Source organism: Geotrypetes seraphini, chromosome 2 (assembly GCF_902459505.1).
Source record: "Geotrypetes seraphini chromosome 2, aGeoSer1.1, whole genome shotgun sequence".
NCBI lineage: Eukaryota > Metazoa > Chordata > Amphibia > Gymnophiona > Dermophiidae > Geotrypetes > Geotrypetes seraphini.
The window spans coordinates 113,709,119-113,730,941 of NC_047085.1; the positions used below are offsets into that span (position 1 = coordinate 113,709,119).

General features: G+C 43.5%; 1 protein-coding gene across 7 annotated transcripts in view; it reads left to right on the forward strand.

Annotated features, from left to right (window-relative positions):
* The window catches only part of TOX (thymocyte selection associated high mobility group box), a 650,413-nt gene that overhangs the window by 519,048 nt on the left and 109,542 nt on the right, over positions 1-21,823 (forward strand). For all 7 annotated transcript variants that reach the window (XM_033933702.1, XM_033933701.1, XM_033933696.1 and 4 more), the window contains one exon: positions 6,031-6,309. In XM_033933702.1, coding sequence (XP_033789593.1) covers positions 6,031-6,309 — 279 coding nt within the window. The remainder of the gene's footprint in view (positions 1-6,030; positions 6,310-21,823) is intronic.

Sequence of the window (21,823 nt, forward strand, 5' to 3'; positions counted from 1 at the left end):
ACGCCCCCAACTGCCTTCCCGGATCACTCGATAACGATCCCCGTGCATTGTGGCCCACTGTAATGCAGAACAATCCTGTATAACTATCACAATGGAACCTTTCACCAATAGCACCCAGACGTGTGGCCCAGAAAAGGAGCCACCCTGCAGTACTGGATTCCAAGATGGAATCAAAAACAACACAAAGTCATTATCATCTATTTCTTCAAAAGCATAATCATATTTATTCTTCCTGAATTCAGGTAAGTAGTTTTCTCCAGACGACTGCTACATTGATCAGAATGTTCAAACAGCTGCACCAACAATGAGAAACAACTCAAATAGTACAAAGCCAGTATACAAACCAGACTTTGCCTTGCCTTCAGAACTGAGGCCACTTCAGCTGTGACCAGCGTTTGTAGTCCAACTCAAACCAAACACTGGCTGCTACAAAAGCAGGCAATTTTCAAAATCATCAAACAAAAAAAAACAATACAGTCTTAGGTATTTATCTCCACTTCCCAGAAGTGCCACAGTTTCTACAAGCCTCTGGCTAGTTCCATATATTGCCAGGAAAAACGAGGGAGTGATAGGTTTTGCACACAAACAGTCATTAGTTTGACTCTCACAGTTCCCACCCAGGATAACAGCAAAACCTCTCCCCATTAATCACTCCCCAGCTTGTGAAAAGAAAAATAGCAAGAGCAAAAAAGAAAAACATTCTCTAAACAGTCCAGCATTCAAAATCACACTCACTGTTTGGAAATGGAGGCAAAGTCCACCTGCATTGCTTCAGTGACTTGAGGAGCAATATCTGACCAACCTTCCTCCAATTCCATAGGTAACTCTCCAGGGAACACAGGATCTTCAACCTGACCTTCCTCTAGCACCTCCATTGGAACGGGGCCATTGCTCCTGCTTGACTGGGAGGATTCTTTAGGGAGGAAAGGATTAAACCTCCTCCCTAGCTGGCTTCCCTCTCTGTTCTTACACACAGGTTTAAGTACCTTGGGGTAACGCCCTGCTTTGTCAGCCCTGGCAGTGTTCCAAGGGCCTCCTGGGCTCCCCCGGTGGACAGTGTTATTATTATGTTCAGCAACTACTTGTCCCTTCCCAATTCCTCTCCAGGATTTCTTTTCTTCCACTTTTTCCTCTGTCCTAACTGGGACCTGAGCAGGGAGAATATCTGGCTGGTCACAGCATGCACAGACCATCTGCAGATGGTCTGCGCATGCATTGGGCCTCAGGACCGGCATAGATTTTTTTTTTTAATTATGCGATTGTTTTTTTAAAGCCCGTGATTTTAACACGCTTAAGCCCGCGGGTTAAAACCACGGGCTTGCAGTGCAGGGAAGGCAGGCAGGCAGTGTGTTTGGGGCAGTCAGGCAGCGTATTCAGGGCAGGAAGGCAGGCACGTTCGGGGCAGGCAGGCAGGCAGGCATGTTCAGGGCTGCAGAATAGGGGCTGACAGGGCAGAGAGCAGGGCGGCAGAAGGCAGGGCAGCTGGAAAGGGCTTCAGCGACTGGTCCTCAGCAGTCACTTTTTTTTTGATTGGCCAGCCCAGTCGGTGTTGCAGGGTTTTGTTTAGTGAATCGCATCCCTGCCTACTTTGCATGCCATTGCCCTCATTTGCATGTGCGGATTGGCTCCCAATTTTTTAGATACACTAACCAGTTAGTGCATGGTAATCAGAATCTTCTATTGGATAGAATGTCCACACCCATTCTCCACCCCTAACATGCTACTCCAGAAAATAAATACAAATATATATATATATATATATTGTTCACTTAGCATTTACTAACACGTTGTTTACTGCAAAACACTTTAACATGCTTTGCAGTAAGTGTTTTCACACGCATTAAGCATGCGTTATGACTTAACACACTATGGGTTTCTTTTACAAAGCCACGGTAGTGATTCCCCTGCTACAGATGCACCAGAGCCCATTCTGTTCCAATGGGCTTTGGTGCATTTTCACAGGAGAATTGCTACTGCGGCTTTGTAAAAATAGCTCTTTAGTAGACATGTCCCTCAGCCCTCAATATTCCCTCTGTATTCTGCAGTTTTTTAAAAGAGCTGAAAGCAGTTTATACCATACTAGGAATGCACATTTGTTTGAATCAACATAAGAATGTCAATTTTTTAGCTGAAGAAACAGTAAAGTTTTTTTAAAAAACCTAAATTTCAGTTATTTATATGTCATTAATAGTGCACACTCTTCCAAAGACAGTACTATTTGTGAAGAGTGTTCCCTCATTTCCAATAGTGCATAGATGCAAGCACCACTGTGCATATGCACAAATGCCCCCAGATTCTATATATGGCCCACAAAATTGTGGTCACACATTTGGGCATGTGCACAGTTTGGGCGCATAATTTAATTGAGTAATGAACCAATTAGTGCTGATAGCTGGGTGCTAATAATAAATTATCAATGCTAATTGGCCAGATCCGAGCCTAATTTAGTCATCAGGATTTACTGCAGGTTTCAATTGGTGCAAATCCTTATGCGTAAAAGTTAGGTGCAGATCCCGGTGCTAGGCATTATTCGATAAACAGCGGCCAATTCGGAGTGTTATTTATAGAACAGGTGCTGATTTTTCAGTGTCATATATAGAATGCGGTCCATAGTGTACCAATACATGCACAATCGGGAAAGAGTGTGCGGTCTGAATAATGCACCTTTTCAGAAGGGTGAGCACTTTTTGGAAAAAGTGATCACTGTTAACATCAGTGCTCCCAAAATGGAAAAAACAAAAACAGAACTAAAAAGAAATGCATAAATGATGTGAGAAACATAACTACATAAAATAGTTTGGGCTATACACCCCATGCTGAATACCGGTTCAGAGACAACCCCGCGAAAGACAAAGGCGTGCGCCACAACTGAGCGCAAGACGGAGGCGCGCGCCGATGAAAATTACAGTTTTTAGGGGCTCCGACGGGGGGTTTTGTTGGGGAGCCCCCCCCCCCAGTTTACTTAATAGAGATGGCCTGGCGTTATGGGGGTTTGGGGGGTTGTAACCCTCCACATTTTACTGTAAACAACTTTTTCCCTAAAAACAGGGAAAAAGTGAAGTTTTCAGTAAAATGTGGGGGGGTTACAAACCCCCAACAATGCCCCCACAACACGGCGCGATCTCTATTAAGTAAAGTGGGGGGTTCCCCCCCCACGCCCCCCCCCCCGTTGGAGCCCTAAAAACAGTAATTTTCTGCGGCGCGCGCCTCTGCGCTGCGCTCAATTGTCTGCGCGTGCCTTTGTCCCGGCGCTCTTTTGACCTGACACCCTGAATACCAATACCTGTATCCTATTTTCATCTCTAGTAAACACATTATCAAGTTAATGTGTGCACATGGTATTAATGCGCATTATTATAAATACAGTACTGTAGTTCCTTTAGATAAAATGAGAGCTGTTGTGTCAGTGTGTGTATGCATGTGTTAATGCAATCTACATACAAGCATTTATCTCTCTCTCAGTCCTTCTTTATTTCTCACTCCCTAGATGTTCTGACATTTTCCTTCAGCTGTTCTTATCACACTTCCTTACAGGGCATTTTTCTCTCATCCCCAACTCTATGACCCTCTCCTTCAATTTCTCTTAGACTGCAATTTCTCTTCCCTTTCAGAAGAAAAGATTAATAAATAAAGCATTAAAAAAATAGGGTGATACCTTTTCATTGGACTAACGGGGGGAGGGGGGGAAGTTATTAATGTGGGCTTCGGTTAGGTCAGGTTATTTTACTACAAATTGAGTTATTTTAGCACATGATCTCATTTTATGCTAAAGTAACTCAACTTGTGGTAACATATCCTAGCTCATGATAAATCAAACCAAGTTAACAGTAATCCATGTTGATTCTTCCCCCCTTTACATAGAGTGTAATTTTATGTCTTGGCACCTAGGCAGGAAAGACACATATGTGGATATGCTGAGCCTATTGTGTAAAGGTAGCAAATAAACCTGTGCATTTTTATAGAATTAAAGTACTCCCCTGAAATTCACGGGGGGTTCCGTTCCAGGACCCCCCCGTGAATTTTGAAAAACCGCAAATACGGTTTTTTGCTTGTCAAAAAGCTGGAGAGGGCAGCTGGAGAGGCAGGAGAGTGCAGCTGAAGCGCCATCAGCTGAAGAAAATCTCTCGCGGTCTGCTCCTACCACCTCTTCCTGTAGTAAAGTCGGGCTAGACCAATCAGGAGCTGCTTTGACACGCAGCTCCTGATTGGTGTAGCCCGACTTTACTACAGGAAGAAGCGTCAGAGCAGACCGTGAATGAGTGAGTTTGCAAACAGCAAATTTGCGGGGGAACACTGTACCACAAGAAAAGTAGGTGTTTACCATGAATCCGCTCTGAAGCTGGTGCAATAATGTACATGTATGCACTAGGAACAATAGGCACTAAATAAATAAATAAATAAATAATTCCTGTATTTTATTTAGAGAAAGGGTCAATGTACCAATCACAAATTTGCCTGCTCTATTCTCCATCCATTGAAATGCTGCACATATAGGTAGATGTTTAATAACTAAGCAGCTACCATGGTGTGTGGTAGCTAGAGTTACCAGATTTCATCTGGAAAAAAGAGAGTAGGTGGGCCAGCCCTGCTCCAACCCCTAGCCCTGCCCCTACTCTGCCCAGCCCTGCCCTGTTTCGCCCCCAGCTCCTCCACCACATAAACTTCGACTCTTCTTTCCCAAGCTCGAGGCCTCATATGGAGGGCCTCTGAGCATGTCATATCGCCTTCGCACATGCTGAGAGGTCCTCCAGACGCAACCCCGAGTTCAGGGCCTTCCAAACTTGGGCAAATTTCCAGGTTTTGGAAATCCCACCGGGCACCCGGGCAGTCCACCTAATTGGGCACTGCTGCCGAATACTAGCACAAACTGCACCTGCACTATCCAGGTAATGCTGGGCAATCTGGGGGCGAACTTTGGGTGGAGCTGAGATTTGTGTAGGGATGGGGCAGAGCTGGGGGCAGGGCCACATATCCTCTTTTCTTTTTCTTGGACAAATCTGCTGACCTTGTGCTTATGTTTATTGTTATTTTGATATCCCACCAATGCAAAAGGTCTAGGCAGCTTACAATTAAAAGCAAAGAACAAAGGAAAAGAATGCCATAAAATTATAGTAAAGTCTATATACGGTAAGTAACCAATCATACTTAAAATCCAATTGTGTCATCTTATTCAGATCAGTCTTCCTGAAGGAAACAGTTAAAATCCATTTTTTTAAACAAATGCGTTTTTAAAATAGACTTAAATTTGGGAAAAGATAGTTCCATCCTGATCAGAGGTGGCAAACCATTCCAAAGAAAAGGTGAGATGAAACAGTAAGCTGATTTTCTTTTAGATTTCATAATGAGCTAGTTTGGAAGAGGGAAGAACTAGTCTGTACACTGAGCTTTAGTAAAGAGGCTTCAAAATCCCGTTCATGCGCATTAACAATATTTTTAACCCCCAATTAATTATCTCAAGACAGTTTTCATGGTTAAAAAACATATGTAATAAGGGAAAAAAGGATTTTTGCATTAAAATGAGGCAGTGAGGTGCACAACTATACAAAACAGCTTATTACTTGTTAGTATCTAGAAAGCAATGTATGTTAAAATCCACCACATTTAATGCAGACCCATTAATGTAAAATTCATTACACCTCAGGGAGGGGTAGTTAGGTTTTTGCATTAGCATCCATGGTAATGCACCTACTTTAATGCTAGTAAATTAAATCAAAACTGATTTGAGTGTCATTAACATGGACTCTTAACATGAGCATATTAACAGCAAAAATTAACACACTTTATTATACTGGCATCCACATTTGATAGCAACTGTTCAATCACTGACTTTTCTGCAAAGAGAAACAGAGTAAAATCATAAGCATTTTTATTTCACAGGTGTTAATTAGGGGGCACACGTATGTATAACCTGCTGAACTGAAAATCTCTTTAATCGTCTCAAAGGCTAAACTGCTATCCAGTGACAGTGAAAACCTGTTTCTAGGAACAAGATAATTTGGAAGTCACACGTTTCCCCTTTCAATTTTATAGATGCAAGAGCTACGGAATACTGAAAGAACTCAGTACGCATCTCACCCACAGATGGCAGCTATGAGACCACCAGTCCAACCTGCTGATATTAGGCAGCAAGGAATGATGCAACATGGTCAGCTGACCACTATTAACCAGTCACAGCTCAGCACTCAGCTTGGTTTGAACATGGGAGGAAACAACGTTTCTCATAACTCCCCATCGCCACCAGGAAGCAAGTCTGCGACTCCTTCACCATCCAGTTCAGTTCATGAAGATGAAGGAGACGATGCCTCTAAGGTGAGGAGACACTTCTTAAACTAATAAAGTAATTAGTATCGCTTATGTATACAGGAAGAACAAAGTTTATTCAAATTCATTTACTATAGCAGGCAAAGAATTTTTTAATAATATTATTCTGAATTTATATGGGGGTTTTTGATGAAAAACTGTAGTGTACGATATTTTCTTTTGCAGTGGTTCCTAACCATTGGTCCACATACTCCTAGGGTTTGCAGAACACAGAAGAGAAATCTATTCAAGCAGAGTATAGAGGCTGTTGCAGAGGCAGGATCAGTAATGACTGCAAAGATAGTAATGGAAGCATAAGTAGTTGTAGGAGCTGGAAGTAGCAGCAACCGTGAGGGCAGGTTTAGCTAGCATTGAGCGAGCCCAGCAAAATGCCCAGGGCCACCCAATGGTAGGCGCTGCCTGCAGCTAAATCATCAATTCCACACGCACAGATCCAGCATGTCTCACCCCCTGCGCAAACCCGGAGTCTAGCACCTCCTCCCCATACTTAGCTACTTACCCATCTGTTGGGTCCTCCACATACTACAATGGCAGAGACAGTGGAACCTTTCCTCTGCCACATCCCGCCCACAGGAAGTTGCATCAGAGTGGCAGGACACAGCAGAGGAAAGATCTTGCCATCCAGAGAGGCAGCCTTTAGCACTGTTTCTGCCACTGTAGTGGGTAGATAGGAGGCTGAGTGAGGGAAGGGGAGGTTCCAGACATGGGGGGGGGGGCACACAGGGGGGGTGCTATACCCAGGGGTGTGTTGGGAGGGGGCCCATCTTGGCTCTCCTGCCCAGGGCCCACTGAGTCCCTGCTTTGCCAGATGCAGAAACTTTCACTTTGATGGGGGCAAGAGGGTATAATCACAAGCAACTGTGGAAATAGGCACACTGAAACCAATATTGTCTTACAGGGCCTGGGAATAGCAGTGCAGCATCAACAGGTGAAGAGAAATGGAAGTACTAATGGTGGGGACTAGCTGGAGGGAAAGAGGGAGATAGATTGACTGGAGGAACATGACCATAAGGAGAGAATGACTGGTAGGGAATGTTTGGGGGAGAAGAGAGAGAGTTCAGCATTGACTGGCTGGGGGAAAGGAGCGATACTGGTGGAGACAGGAGATAAAGAGGGCTTGTACTGAGGGGAAAGGGTCAGAAAAAAGTGGTGGTGATATATAGAGGGTCCCTGAATGGAGGTTAAGAGGTTCACACAAACAAAATGGTTGGGACCTTCTGTTCTATTGTTTATTAACTATAGAAGGCAAAGTTATTAAAAATCAGGTTGCTACTTAAAGCAATTTAATAGGGCTGGGGAGGCTTCTGCTTGGTTGAAACATGTGGCTGGCCCAGGAGCAGATATTAAGTGTCAATTTATTGGCTATGGTTTCTGAATGTCTGTTCTGATCACCTGGAACTCTCCAATTAGTGCCAAGGTAAACCAGGAGTAGAATTGCCGCAAAGCCTGGAGTTATCCAGGCACCATCAATATTCAGTGCCAGTGTCCAGTTAGTCAATCAAACATGTTGGGTCACATAAAAAGTAGTTCTGAATAACTATGTGGGCATGGCATTGACTATCATTCATAACCAGATAGTTTCCAAGTGCTGCAAAACACCCGGATATCCGGTGACAGTGCTAGATAGCTGGGTCTATTTTAGTTGGTGGCAGTCAACATATATGGAAACACTCACACTACCTGCTGAATATTATTTGCCAAATACTGTAGTGTATAGTATTTTCCATATGAAAATAACTGTGCAATTTTGAGAAAAGCAAGGAGATTCAAAATGTACTTCTCTCTTCAGGTAAGTTACATTGCTGTTTTCAATTTCAAATTTGCATTTTAGGGTTGAATATATGCATATCCATGAATGTATTTCCCCTCCATCCTACCCCCTGGTGAATATCATGGAAGAGAAGAGTACTGACCCCTCTATGTCAGTCAAGCTCAAAGGCAGGAAGAAGAGCAGGCCAGAGACCAGGGAAAGAGAGATGTTAACACACCAAAGGGAAGGAAATCCTTTGGGGCAAAAGATGTGTGTTCTGGTTCTTAGTACCCTGCAGTTATCCACAGAAAGTAATTTTGTGCTGTTAATGGGATTCACAGTTCTGTCACAGTGCAAAATTATCCAGTTCTTTCACCCCCAGCAGCAGCTGGCTTTATACATACTGTAATGAAGTTGCCTTTCCCTTCTGGCAGAGTGTGGCGAGGAGCGCTTTTATGGACTGTGTGGCTTCTATAAAACGGCATCACAGTGCACCAGGAGCAGCCGGCTGCTGTTTTAACAAGGCAGCTTCTCACTGCTAGATTCCAGAGATCTTTTGAAATTAAAATAAATATGGATGTCAGCACTGCCTGTGTTTACACGGACATATTTCTGATTGAAGGAGACTGCTTTATCACTGCTTACAAAGAAACAAAACAGACCTCTGTGTGATACAGGCAGTTTACCACCTGTTTTTTTCCAAAGCACTTTTTATAATTGGATCTTGTACTGCTTGGCAGCACAATCCAATTATAATAGTCCTCAACGCCTAATAATCAAGAAGTAAGGCCCCAATGAGCAAGCAGAAGCAGGCATGTATTTTTGTTTTTGGGGGGGGAAGTGGTTTCACATGGTCACTATTTGGTCAACAGTGGCATAAAAGGAACCCTTTAGTTTTAAGCGTATCCTTCTAACTTTGTTTTCTGCAGATGCAGAGTTATGCACTGGAGAGGCAGAGAGAGCAATACGGTCTTGTAGGGAGAATGATATAGAGATGACCATGAAGAGAATAACTAGGGCTTCTGATTTTAACTGAGAAACACAAAACACCCCAATGCAAAACAAAAAAAAAAGGTTTTTATTGATTAAATACCAAAAACACACCATTTCTCTTAGAATTCTCTCTCCCGTCCCCAACTTGTCTTGTACTAAACTAAACTAAACCTTAAGTTTGTATACCGCATCATCTCCATAAAGATAGAGCTCGACACGGTTTACAGGTAATTCAATAAATAAGGGAAGGACATAATAAGAAATTTGAGGTTATGAAGAGGATAGCTAGCTTTACATTTTAAATAGATAGCTTTACGTTTTGGAGAAAAGCCAGGTTTTCAGATGCTTTCGGAATAATTGGAATGAGCCTAGGTTCCGCAGCGGGGCAGGGAGGTTATTCCAAAGCTCAGTGAATTTGAAGAAAAGGGATTTCCCTAATTTACCTGCATACTTGACACCTTTTAACGAGGGGAAAGATAGTTTGAGTATGTGGGCGGATCTGGTAATGTTAGGATAGTGAGATTAGGGGAGGAAGAATGACATGTGGGATCTTGAAAATTAGGCAGGTACATTTAAAGTGAATCCTAGAAATCACCGGAAGCCAGTGAAGTTTTGACAGAAGCGGGGAAACATGATCGAATTTGCTTTTTGCAAAGAGCAACCTAGCCGCAGTGTTCTGGATCCGCTGAAGTCTTTGAAGATTTTTCTTGGATAGACATAGATAGATGGAATTACAATAGTCCAGTCTGGAAAGAATGATTGATTGTACAAGGACAGCAAAATGTTGTTGACGGAAGCAGGATCTCACTTTCCTCAACATGTGAAGAGTAAAAAAACATTTTTATTTTTTTTTTATTTTTTATTTATCAAATTTTACATTAAAAAACATTTTTTTTTTTACCAGAGAGTTGAGATGATCATTAAAGGAAAGTGTAGAGTCAATAATGATGCCCAAAACTTTGCTTGAGAATTCGATCTGCAGTATGGGACCAGAAAATAGTGGAATGAGCATGGGTAACTGATCTAATTTTGGGCCAAGCCAGAATAGTTTTGTTTTGGACTCATTCAGCTTCATTTGTACAGAGAGGGCCCAAGATTGAAGTTTTGTTATGCAAGCTGTTATATTTTCGGTGAGGTTAGTGAGGTTCAAATCTATCTCAAGAAGGACAAAGATGTCAAACTTGTATCCTCTTCTCAGTGTCTGTGCATTTTTTTTCTGTGCTGATGACTCTTACAAAGTTCAAACAAACTCATTTGATTCCACAGGAAAAGATATGTATCAATACAAGGTATATAACCCAGTCTCTTCTTCAACATTGGTCCATAATTTATGTTCAATATCAAAGGACTAATGTCACTACTATCTCATCAACTACTGTATAATTGGCTGTTTAGAGCTTCAGACATGCCATTATTGTTCGCTCGTTTTTCTCGGCGATACAAAATGATCTTAGTGGCTATGGCTGTGGCTTCTTCATTCACCCATTCAAAGAATATTTTTTAAAAAAATTTTTAATAGTTTTAATAATTTTTATCTGTTTTTCTTTATTTTAATTCCTTTTCTTTTATAAAGTGCATAGTGCTCTCATAAATATTTGCAATAAAAAATTTTTTTGCAATAGAAGTTGACTTATCTTAAATATATGTTGTTTCCTTAATAGGATCGGGTAGGGGCTTGTCACATCGACATGTTTCGCCGTGAGGCTTTTTCAAGATTATATCCCCTGTAAGAATGAAAAAAGACATTGTATTTCCCATCCCATATTTCTTACAAGCATATCTTTACTTAATTTTAAGGGAACCATATAGTAAATAATTATAAACCAAAACAAGGTGTGGCATGAAAACACCAATAAACTGACTTTTTAATGCACTTTCTGAGAACCCCCCTAATTAAATAGAAAATAAACACTTAAATTTATAATTTATAAAGAATAGAAGCCCTAATTATATATGATGATTTCACAGCAGCAGATCGAGATGGTGGGATACTGAGTTCCATATAAGGAACTGGAATTGAGGAAGATCAATGATCTTAAGGGGAGGGAGAAGAGTTGACTCTTGTTGGGGATGGCAGTGCTCTTTAGGAGGGAGGGAGCTGATGCTTTTCAGGGGGTTGGGAGGGAGAGGGCCAGTGTTCTTTGGGAGGTTGGGATGGGGGGGCAATGCTTCTCAGAAGGGTCAAGACAGAGGAGGCCAATGCTATGTGGGGGGGGGGGGAAGGGAGGAGAGACCACAGGACCCTTTGGATGCTACCCAAAAGTTATCTGGGTACTGGCCAATATTCAGTTCCGGTACCTGGCTAGCTGACAAGGCAAAAATAGAACTGTTTTTTTAATGCAGTTCTATCTGGCCGGTGAGCTATCCAGGTGCTGTACCTGGATAAGCCAGCTCCACCCAGAGTTCACCCCCAGAATGCACAGTACTACCTGGATAGTGAAGGGTGCAGTCTGTGCTAATATTCGGCAGCAGTGCCCAATTAGGTGGATAGCCAGGTGCAAGTCATTTACATGGGAGTATCTTTTGCTGCCCCCTTAAACTATTTCAAAACTACCTGTTGCTAAAAGGAAGGGCACATTCATAACATTTGGAAGTTTGAAAAAGAAGTTTTGGAACAAGATTATCTACAACCTTGTATGCTACTAGGGTTGAATGTTAATTGTTGTTAAAAATAATTAATCATGGTTAATAAAATTAATTGCACTGTAGCATCTCTAGCATGATCTCACCATCTGTTTTTTTCCCCCAGCATCTCTCTGGCTCATCTATCCTCCTCTTCCTTCCCTCCGCCTGTGATTTCGCATCTTGCCCTCTCTCTCAGTTCTTCCCAACCCACCTACCTGTCTACCTTAACTGGTCTTGTAGTAGACCAAAACATTCTAGTAATACACGTATGCTGCCCACGTCCTGCTCTAGAACTTTCCCTCTGATCCATCCCACTCACTCTGACACAACATCTTGTTTCTGCATGGACAGAACAGGTCAGAGAGACAGCTATGGAGCAGGATACAGGCAGTGTATATATATCATGTGTTATCAGTGCTGTTGTCAGGGACCTCTGCAAGACAAGGTAAAGCAGGAGGAGGGAGGGATTGACAGAGAGAGCAGGAGGTGTAGAACTGTAGGTAGGGGAAGGGGAAGAAAGAGAGAATATAGAGATGACGGTGATGACAGAGAATTAAACAGATAAATGGCAATCAGAGAGCAAAAGGTGGCAATATGTCTTATAAATGTCTGTCCTGCTGTCTATTGTATTCAGGGTGAGCATGAGGAAACTACGCAAGGCAACATGAAAAGGGGAGTGTTAGAGCAGTGGATCTGCAATGAATCACTTGGCAAGGCTTTCTGGCACCTATACAATTTTAGCCTGAAGGTGGGGCTTAGGAGACTCAGCATATACAATGGAGCACACCTCAGTGAGAACGCACCCTGCTTCCTCTTGATACTAGTGGGAGAGGGTATGTACATATCAAAGTGGATGAAATGGTGCATTGGGACTACTGATAGACAGAGGCTATACAATGCAGCCACAAATCAACAAAACAATAACAAAAAAAAAAATCATTTGCAGTCATGAGAAACCTAAGACAAGTTTGAAAATTCTTTGACAGAAAACAATTCCAACTCTTGGTACAATCCTTAATCCTAGGTTTAATAGACTACTGCAACATACTATATCTCCCTTGCCAAGCAACCATGATGAAACAACTATAAACAATACAAAACACAGCCCTAAGACTGGTCTACTCACTGAAGAAATTAGACCACATCACAGAGGCATACCACGACTCACACTGGCTCCCAATAAAAGCGAGAGTACACTTCAAATTTTACTGTACTATTTAAAGCAATAAACAGAGACAGCCCAGCCTATTGGAACAATTCCTATTGGAACAATTGACTAATTCAATCCACCTCAACCAGACATAGAGAACCCATGCACCATTCACACATCCTCCAACCAAAAACGTCAAACAAAAAAAACTATACGACAACCTCCTAGCCACTCGAGCTGCAACACTTGACATCCAACTCTACAATCTATTGACGTCGACCACAGACTACAAAACCTTCAAAAAAGAAATAAAAACCCTTCTATTCAAAAATCACATAAAACCGAACTAACACAGTCTAAACTACCCCAAGCATCACCTGCAACTACTCCTTATGTACTTCTAATATCATGACAATTCAGATATAATCCTTAGCAACTTAAAGAAATGTACTAACTACTCCCAACACACTTCTAATGTCCTGACAATTCATTTGTAATCTACCTTGAACTGCAAGGAATAGAAATCACTAATGTAATATGTTTATGTGGATTGTAAAAGAGTGAAGAAATGTGTGTAGGAGTCTTTAATAGTGTTGCCCGATTCAGGAAAAAAAATTTTGATTCGATTCAGCCTATTGAATTGGTTATTCGATTCGATTTTCCTGCCCAATTGGGTGTTTTTTTCAAACATTCTGGTGGGTTTATTTTATAACCTCTTCACCCCCTTTGCCTTCTCCTAACCACACTGGTGCTGTGGTATAAACAAAATAGACAAACAAAAAAGACTTTTCCTCTCTCTGTTAAATCCTAGCTCACATTTGCAGTCTAACACCAGCTCTTGCAGGATACACGTTTCAAATCTGACATATTGTAATCACAAAATGGAAAATAAAATTAGTTTTTCTACCTTTTGTTGTCTGGTCATTATTCAAATCTTGTTGGTCCCAGGCTCTGGTTGTCTTCTGATAATTTGCTTGCTAGGGTCTCCTTCTTTCTCCGTGCTAACCATCCGTCTGCCATCTTTGTCCTCCCCTTCTGTTTCCCTTCCCTCCCCCGGAGGTCTGGCATCTTTCTTTTTTTTCCGTCTCCATCCACAGATCCACCTTTTCTTAATTATCCTTTCATCCAGCATCTCTCCCTCCTTCCTCACCACCCCAGGGTCCACCATCTCTCCCTTTCTTTTCCCAACTACCCTCCTATCCAGTATCTCTATCCCCCCTCCACACCATCCCTTGTGTCCAACTTCTCTCCCTTTCTGTTCCTTCCCTCCCTAAATCCCATTGTCCATTATCTCTCTCCATCTCGTCTATTTTTAGACCCATTATTTCTTCCCCCCCAAAGTCTGACATATGCACGTCTCTTTGAACCCCCCCTTTCCTCCCTCCATGTACTTCTATACCAGGGCCCTCCTCCCCTGAAGGTCTGTTCCCCCCTGAAGGCCTGTCCCCCCATCCCTGAAGGCCTGTCCCTGCTTTGAAGGTCTGTCGCCCCCTTAAAGGCCTGTCCCCCCCTTAAAGGTCTGTCCCCCCTTAAAGGCCTATGCTACCATCCCTTGCCTGTCCCCGCTTTGAAGGCCTGTCCCCCCTTTGAAGGTCTGTCCCCCCCTTAAAGGCCTGCACCCCCCCAAGGCCTGCCCCACCCCCACTCTGAAGGACTGTGCACACACACACCCCCGGAAAGGCCTCTGTGTTCCCCCTGGCCTCCCCGCACCGTTTACCTTCTAGTTGCAGCCTGCACAGAAGATCGCGGTTATTGCATCTTTGCAAACTGCTTTGAGCTGTTTTCTCTGCTGCGGTCCTGCCCCTCCTTTGACGTCAGAGGCAGGATCACGGCGGAGGAAACAGCTAAAAGCAGTTTGCAAAGACACTATAACTGCGATCTTCTGTGCAGGCTGCAACTAGAAGGTAAACAGTGCGGGAAGGCCAGGGGGAAAGCGGGAGGCCAGGGGGGAAGCCGGACACAAGGGGGGGAAGCCGTACAGCAGCACTTCCCGACTGACCCTCCCTCCTCGCTCTCTAAAGCAGGTGCGGCAGCGGACGGCCAGCAGAGCTGCGCTGCCGCTCCTGCTTTAGGGGGGGAGGGTCCAAATTGGGAAGCCGATTTTTTATTTTTATTTTAAATCGATTCGAATCAATTCACCCGAAGTGAATCGGTGAACCGTAGCACTAGTCTTTGATCTATGGATTTGTGGTATGGTTGGCAAATAGTGTGTGGGGGGGAATGTATGAGGAGTAGTGTTGGATGTGTTGGTATGTATGTGGTAGGTACGTGGTTTTAGGAGTGTGCTGATTGTAGGTTAGCTTAGGACTGTGGGAGAACAGCAGGAAACAAAGGGAGATGCAAAAGACAGACAGGAAAGCAGAAAAGAAAAACTGCATCCAACACGATGGAAAAACAAGATGTCTAGAGAACAAAGTTAGAAAAAGATTGTTATATTGAATTTATTAACTGGAATATGTTAGTTAGGAGGGGAGGTCAATTTTGCTAGTTTTTTCTGCTTGCTTTTGATATTGGTCCTTTAATTCCAAGATTAATCACAATTAAAATTTCTAATTGAACAATTAATCACAATTAAAATTTGTCATCAAAATGCAGTCCTTGTAATACACAGAGGATTAGCATTTTTGCTACAATGAGGATCTCAAAGCACTTATTTACCTAGAATCCACCAAGCGGTAAATCTTTCCCTGGTTGGAATTCTTATGTGCATCTATCCAAAATGGACAAATCTCAACTCAGTTGACTAGATAGGCCATTGTGGTCTTTTTTTTTTTTTTGCTGTCGGTCACCATGATTATGTTCTTGTCTTCTATCTTCATACTTTGAAAACAGCTCTCATACAGTATGGATCACTATTTGGCACCCTACATAAGAACATAAGAATTGCCGCTGCTGGGTCAGACCAGTGGTCCATCGTGCCCAGCAGTCCGCTCCCGCAGCAGCCCCTAGGTCAAAGACCAGTGCCCTAACTGAGACCAGCCCTACCTGCGTATGTTCCGGTTCAGTAGGAACTTGTCTAACTTTGTCTTGAATCCCTGGAGGGTGTTTTTCCCTTTAACAGCCTCCAGAAGAGCATTCCAGTTTTCCACCACTCTCTAGGTGAAGAAGAACTTCCTTACGTTTGTACAGAATCTATCCCCTTTTAACTTTAGAGAGTTCCCTCTCGTTCTCCCCACCTTGGAGAGGGTGAACAACCTGTCTTTATCTACTAAATCTATTCCCTTCAGTATCTTGAATGTTTTGATCATGTCCCCTCTCAGTCTCCTCTTTTCAAGGGAGAAGAGGCCCAGTTTCTCTAATCTCTCACTGTACGGCAACTCCTCCAGCCCCTTAACCATTTTAGTCGCTCTTCTCTGGACCCCTTTGAGTAGTACCGTGTCCTTCTTCATGTACAGCGACCAGTAATGGATGCAGTATTCCAGGTGAGAGCGTGCCATGGCCCAGTACAGCCATGATAACCTTCTCCGATCTAAGCTGTATTTTTTAGGTCTCATAAGGAAGGCCATAGCAAAGTAGTTCAAGCCAAGTACTCTTCCAACACCAATGTGCTCTCTGATGGGAAAAGCATCAAGCTATGCAAATTTCATCTTTATTGTATCTTTATTGTATGTAGGCTTCATAATTCCAACTGCATTATGGAGGCATCAAAACACAGAAAATTGCCCTATTCTGCATTGTTTCCATCTGCCCAGAGGCTATGCATACTTTTCTTGTTTGAACATACCTTGTTTTTAAAATAATTGACATGTCAAAGAAAAAAATCTTTACATTCCCAACAGCAGAACTGACATCTATCCCCTTTTCCTTCAGGAAAATATCTAATCCCTTCTTGAACCCCAATACCGTACTCTGTCCTATCACACCCTCCAGAAGCGCATTCCAGGTGTCCACCACCCTTTTGATGAAAAAGAACTTCCTAGCATTGGTTCTGAATCTGTCCCCTCTCAATTTTTCTGAATTCCGTCTCATTCTTGTAGTTTTTGAAAGTTTGAAGAATCTGTCCCTCTCCACTTTCTCTATGCCCTTCATGATCTTATAAGTCTCTATCATGTTCCCTCTAAGTCTCTGCTTTTCTAGGGAAAAGAGCCCCAGTTTCTCTAATCTTTCAGCGTATGAAAGGTTTTTCATACCTTTTATCAATCGTGTCGCTCTTTTCTGGACCCTCTTGAGTATCGCCATATCCTTCTTAAGGTATGGCAATCAATATTGGATGCAGTACTCCAGATGCGGGCGCACTATTGCCCCATACAACGGCAGGATATCTTCTTTCGTTCTGGTTATAATACCTTTCTTGATAGTACCCAGCATTCTATTTGCCTTCTTAGAGGCCGCTGCGCACTATGCCGATGGCTTCATTGTGTTGTCCACTATTACCCCCCCCCCCCCCATTGTCATTTTCTTGGGTACTTTCACTCATTACCAGCCCTCCCATCGTATTGCTGTACTTCGGGTTGCTGTTTCCTATATGCAAGACTTTACATTTCTCTACATTATTTATTTATTTATTTATTCGAATTTTAGCCCATCCTCCCAAAAGAGCCCAGAACGGGTTACAAAGTACATCCATAATAATCCAGACAGTGCAGAGATGACATTTTACATAAATTACAATATAGATGACAGTTTATATAAATTACAATAAAGACATAACAATAAAACATATGTACTAAGTAGCATCTGGTGAAATTAAGTGATATAGGTGAGTTGACTGGGTGGCATTTCAGGGTGAATGACTTTAAGGCGCTGGGTTAGTAAAGAGGAAGGTTTTCACGGCCTTCCTGAAGTTCCAGAGTCCATCTAGTGATCTGACAGATGGAGGGATTGTGTGCCAAAGTTTGGGTATGAAATGTGAGTAGGAGCGTTTGCGGGCAGTTTCAGTTTTGAGGGAGCATCCAGAAGGTATGGTCAGTCATTTTTCTCCTTGGGACCTCAGTGGTCGTTTTGGGAAGTAGATTTGTAGTTTGGTTTTCATGTAGAACGGAATCGTTTCATGGAAGGTTTTGAAAGCGAGGAGCAGGGCCTTGAAGGTGCAGCGTTTTTGAATGGGCAGCCAGTGCATGGAAGCTAATGCAGGGGTAACATGGTCGCGGATACCTAGGTTTTTCAGAAGGTGGATTGCAGTGTTTTGCACCCTTTGGAGGCGGGAGAGAGTTTTGGTAGGCAGGCCCACTAATAGAGCGTTACAATAGTCTACGTGGGATAGAACAAAAGCGTAGAGTAGTTGGGCAAATTCATATTCTGAGAAGTAGGCACGTATGGTTTTTAGCTGGCGGAGGTAGTAGAAGGAGGATGATACTAGTTTGGATACATGATCTGTCATTGATAAATTAGAGTCAAGAGTTACTCCTAGGCTGCGGACGTTGTCTTTGGGTGTAAGGGTATTTGTGGCCCAGGAAAAGGACGGACGGGGGTATATGCATAAATCTTTGTGCATCCAGAGAAGTTCTGTCTTGGATTCATTTAACTGTAATTTGTTTACGGTCATCCAAGACTTTATTTCAGTTAAGCAAGACTGGAGATATTTGATTTGTGTGTCTTGGTGACGGCCTAGGGGAAGATAGAGTTGTAGGTCATCAGCGAAGGAGTGGATTCTGATGCGGTGTTTACCCACTATGTCCAGTACTGGTTTGGCATAGAGGTTGAAGAGGAGAGGTGAAAGTAAAGCTCCCTGAGGCACTCCATAGTGGAGTGGTTTGGGTTCAGATAAGGATTTTCCTAGTAGGACTCTCTGCGATCTGTCGTTCAGGAATGAAGAGAACCATTTAAGTGCATTGTCACGGATTCCAATGGACTTTAGCCTGGACAAGAGGAGAGAGTGGTCTATGGTGTCGAAGGCGGCACTGAGGTCTAATAGTACCAGCAATGCATCATTTCCATCATCTAGGATTTTCCAGCAGTCATCTAGGATGTCCAAAAGCACAGTTTCTGTGCTGTGGTGTTTCCTGAAGCCCGATTGGAAGTTGGAGAGGGTGGCGTTTGTCTCCATGAAGTCTTGCAATTGCGTGAGTACAGTCTTTTCCAATATTTTTGAGATGAATGGGAGGTTTGAGATATGTCTGAAGCTGCTTGGGTTGTCTGGGTCCATGGTTGTTTTTTTCAGGAGTGGTTTTACTATGGCTGATTTCCAGCTCCGTGGAACTACACCTGTCATAAGGGACTCATTTATTAGGGGTAGGATGGATTCCAGGAATACCTCATTTGTGTTCAGCAGTGTAGTGGAGGGACATGGGTCCAGGATCGAGGTTGCGGGGCGTCCGGAGTTGATTATTGTTTTGAGGTCATTGTGGGAGATCGGTTTGAAACTGTTCAAGGTTTCCATCTTGGGTGGATTGTCATCTTGGGCAGTCTCTGGGATGAATGGGAGTGCTTTGGCCTCAGAGTCCAGATTTGCGTGTATCTTTGATATTTTCATGGAAGAAGGTGGAGAGGGATTCGCAGTCTAGGTTCATTTGCAGGGAATGCATTGGACCTTGGGATAAGGAGAATAGGTTTTTCGTTAATGAGAAGATGGCCCTTGATCTGCTTGGGTACTTTGATAGTAGAGCAGTGAAATGAGCTTTCTTTGCTTCATGTGTGGCTAGTTTGTAGTTTTGCAGCAAGTTTGTCCAGGAGGATTTGTCCTGGTCACTGAGAGTTTTGCGCCAAGTATTTTCTGCTTTTCTAACTCTCCTTTTTTGTACTCTCAGGTCTTCTGTAAACCAGGGTGAAGAGAATGGTTGTGAGTTAGGTTTAATCACCTTGACTTTTGCTAGGTTCTCATAGAGTGCTTTAATGCCTTAGTGTCAGGTCAGTGCCTTCTCTTCTAGGGAGTTAGTGCCTAGTTGTAGTTTGGAGATGCCGTGGGAAAATGTGGTTGGGTTTACTGATTTTGGGTCAAACGTAATTGTTTCCTGGGAATTTATTCGGTCTGCTTCTCTTTAACTCTGGTGTGCAGGCTGAACGTGATTATATGGTGATCGGTCCAGGGGACCACGATGTTTGTCGGCGAGGATGTTATCTGGTCAATTTGTGGGCCATCTGGGAGAAAGATTAGGTCCAGTGTGTTTCCAGAGGAATGAGTTGGAGAGGTGACTTGTTGAGTGAGTCCTAGATCTGACAGAGTTTTGATGAAATCTCGTGGGGCGCCCGTGACTTCTGGGTAGTCCGCGAAGTTGAGATCGCCTAGGACTATGATTTGTTTATGGATTACGGATAGGTTGCTTATAATGGTTAGCAGTTCATCGAGCGCAGACATAGGAGAAGAGGGTGCTCTGTAGACTAGTATGATTGTAATTTTTTTTATTGTGGCCTATTGAGAAAACGAGGCATTCTAGGTCTGATAGTGTTATGGAGTGTATTTGGCGTGGGTTTAACTTGAATTTGGCGATCGCTGCCACCCCTCCCCCTCTCTTGTTGGGACGGGAGCATGCCAGTGCTTGGTAGCCTTGAGGGCATAATGCACCCAAGGTGACTCCATCATTGTCTTTGAGCCATGTTTCCGTCACTAGTAGGAGGTCCCAGTTGTACTCTGTAATGTCATCTGTGAGAACGAGGTTTTTGTCGTTTACGGATCTGGCATTCACTAGGGCTGCTGCGACATTGTGTGCAATGGGGGCATATGTGTCAGTTTTGATCTTTATGAGGTTGTGGGTATTGATTTTCTTGGGCTTTGCGCGGTAGCAGCTTCTTATGTCTCCATATCGACCCTGGCCAGTGATGGTGGGTATGTGGTATGCCATCACGGGGAGTATGAGTGTGATGGCTATAAGGGGGCACGGTGTATTGACTTGGTTGTGTGTTGAAGAAGAAGTTGACTGCATGCTACAACAGGAGCCCCTAAGGGGCGGAAGAGAAATGAGCTGTGAGCTCTGGGAAGAAGGGGTGGGGAACGGTGGCAGCTTTCCTTGCAGCGGCTTGAGGCAAAGAGTCTCCTCTTCCGGCTGGCTGTGGGGAGGAGGTAGATCAAAACTCAGGTCAATGAGCAGGGAACGGTGGCTGGATGCCAGAACAGATGAAAACCTCCAACAAAGCAGTCAATTCAGATTTCAGACTAGTCAACAGCCCCAGATCGTATCACAAAACTGCCTCTCAGGTTTCTTCTTCTCCACACAGCTAACAGCTGATCCAGAGCGTATCAGCAGCACAAACACCACAGAAGTCTTTGGATTTTATCCTGGCAGTCAGCGGCCACACTTTCTCACAGTGGAGCAGGCAGGCAGTCTTGACGGAAGCAAGGCAGGGCAGTAGCAGTTACAAGATGGCTCCTTGCAGCGTTCAGTTGAAGCAATTTCAGAGCTCCCGGCAAGGGACTAGGGGCGGAGCAAGCTCACACGCCCAGCCCAGCAGTAAGAGGGTAATCAGGAGAGGTAAAGGTGTCAATGAAAAACTCACTTACTGACTCCAAAGTGGGTTGGGTTCAGCTGTTCAGTATAAGGATTCTGAGCCAAGCGTCACACGACCCCGACTCTATTTAAATTAAATGCCGAGTCCTCCGCTGATCGGGAAAAGGGACAGAGCAGAGATCCCCCACACTACCTCTTCATTGGCAGACTCTAAAGTGAGTAGGTTCAGCTGTACAGTTTGAGGAGTCTGTTTAAATTTAAATGCCGGTACCCCCACTGGTCAGAAATAGGGCGGAGCAGAGCCAACTACTTCATAAAATTAACTCACAATCCAACAGTCGCTATCAGCATTAAGCCTCTTCTGAATCATCTGATATCAGCAGGCTGCTTCTTCAAAAGTAATTCACAGTCCAACTGCCACTGTCAGCACTAGGCCTCTTCTGATCTGTCCTTACTAATCAATTTAACAAGCAAAGACAGATCTTCAAGTGATCACTGGAAGTATTCACACCGAGTTCTCATTCATAGAGCTAGGCACTAGAAGAAATACCACCGAAGATGTAATGGGCTGTCTTAAAAAGTCTTACACAGAGCTTAAGCTGATGCTGCCGTCTTCCAGAGTTCTAGAATTAAACTTCATCTGCCATCTCGTCGCCCACTCTC